General features: G+C 38.3%; 1 protein-coding gene across 1 annotated transcript; it reads left to right on the top strand.

Annotated features, from left to right (window-relative positions):
* The first annotated feature begins 258 nt into the window (after positions 1-258).
* LOC106334876 lies at positions 259-1,092 on the top strand. The gene has a single exon (XM_013773265.1). It carries the CDS (start codon positions 259-261, stop codon positions 1,090-1,092), a length of 834 nt encoding a protein of 277 aa, XP_013628719.1.
* Positions 1,093-1,484: the final 392 nt, after the last annotated feature.

The following is a 1,484-nucleotide window of genomic DNA, read 5'->3' as shown; positions in this document are numbered from 1 at the left end:
GGTATTTTTTACATCTCATATTAGATATGGATCTAGTTTTTCGGTTCGGATTCGGATCTCGGATTCTTGATTTTATGCAAAATCCATCACGAGGCCGAAGATGATGTATATGTAAATACTAATATGCAATATCAGATCGGATATCCATACTTACAAATCTTAGGTATTTATGATGTGTTTCATTTCTTACGGATATTGGATATTAGTATTTGATTTGATTTAGAGTAATATATATTCATATTTTCGATTCATATCCAAATGAATAACGAATCATGGATATTTTTCCCACCTAATTATATCTCGTGTATGTTCAGGAACCATAAAACGCGCACGAGAATTCAAACCACCACGACCAAACTGATCCTTGAGATTGTGATCAAGTTTGCCAAAGACATTGAAGATGTTAACGCCTTCTCGGCTATGGACGTATATGCTTCAGTTGCGATCCTTAAAGACAGGAAAGTTAAGGACAGGATCAATACCCCTGTCGCTTTCTCCGCAAATACAAACCCTAAATGGAACCAGACGATTAAGTTTTCACTCGATGAGAAGTTAGCTCAAGAAGGGCGTTTAATGCTCCTGGTGGAACTGATGAGCCACAGGCCTTTTCTTGGTGATAAGGAAATCGGATTCGTCAGACTTCCAATGGAACAACTATTAGGCTCAAACCCTCCAGCCAGTGGTGATGCTAACGGTATGAAGCTGGAAACGCACGCTTTGACGGGTCCTTATGGGAAAAAAGGTGTCGTGAACTTCACGTATAGATTTCTTGCGGAACAACTTAGGGTTTCAACGGTTCCAACACCGTCGACAACATCCCAACCATATATCATGTATCTACCGGTCTCGCCTCATTCATACGCGTCATCAGATCCGATACAGTTGACCTCAAGTTATGTGACTGTTCAACAAGGTAAAAATGCCGGGCAGGGTAACGGACTAGTACCAATATATATGTCGCCTCAATATCAATCACATGGATATCAACAATATTCACCACGAAATCCGCAGCCACCACCGCAACATTCGCAGCTTAAGCCACTGACTCAGCAGCCGTTCTCTCAGTCAATGCCGGATACACAAGAAGCATAAACTTGTTGTACTCGTCTTAATTATTGCGTGGAAAATAAAATGATCTAAGTTTGATATGTATTTTTAAATGCTTGCACCAATTTTCCTTCTTTTACTTTCAGTTGATTTGTGTTGTTCCTCTCTCCATTATCTTGAAACTTAATATTTGCCAAGAGAAATTTTCCATCACTCTTTTTTCATGATATATTTTGACATTTCCTGCTTTATCTTTTCACTTTCATTTTTTAATATATGAAGTCTATGTTGGTCATTTTCTTGCTCTCTTTCCTTTTGTTTGTGTGGAACTATTCGTATGAGTAATAGTGTCAAACCACTCGAACAGGCACGGAGCCGCATCTGACATTTTTCATGATGCACTTTTTAATATTATTATTACTGTATAATGTAAAATA

The sequence above is a fragment of the Brassica oleracea genome, chromosome C1 (genome assembly GCF_000695525.1).
Source record: "Brassica oleracea var. oleracea cultivar TO1000 chromosome C1, BOL, whole genome shotgun sequence".
In the NCBI taxonomy this organism is placed as follows: domain Eukaryota; kingdom Viridiplantae; phylum Streptophyta; class Magnoliopsida; order Brassicales; family Brassicaceae; genus Brassica; species Brassica oleracea.
This window is presented reverse-complemented; position numbering and strand designations above follow the sequence as displayed.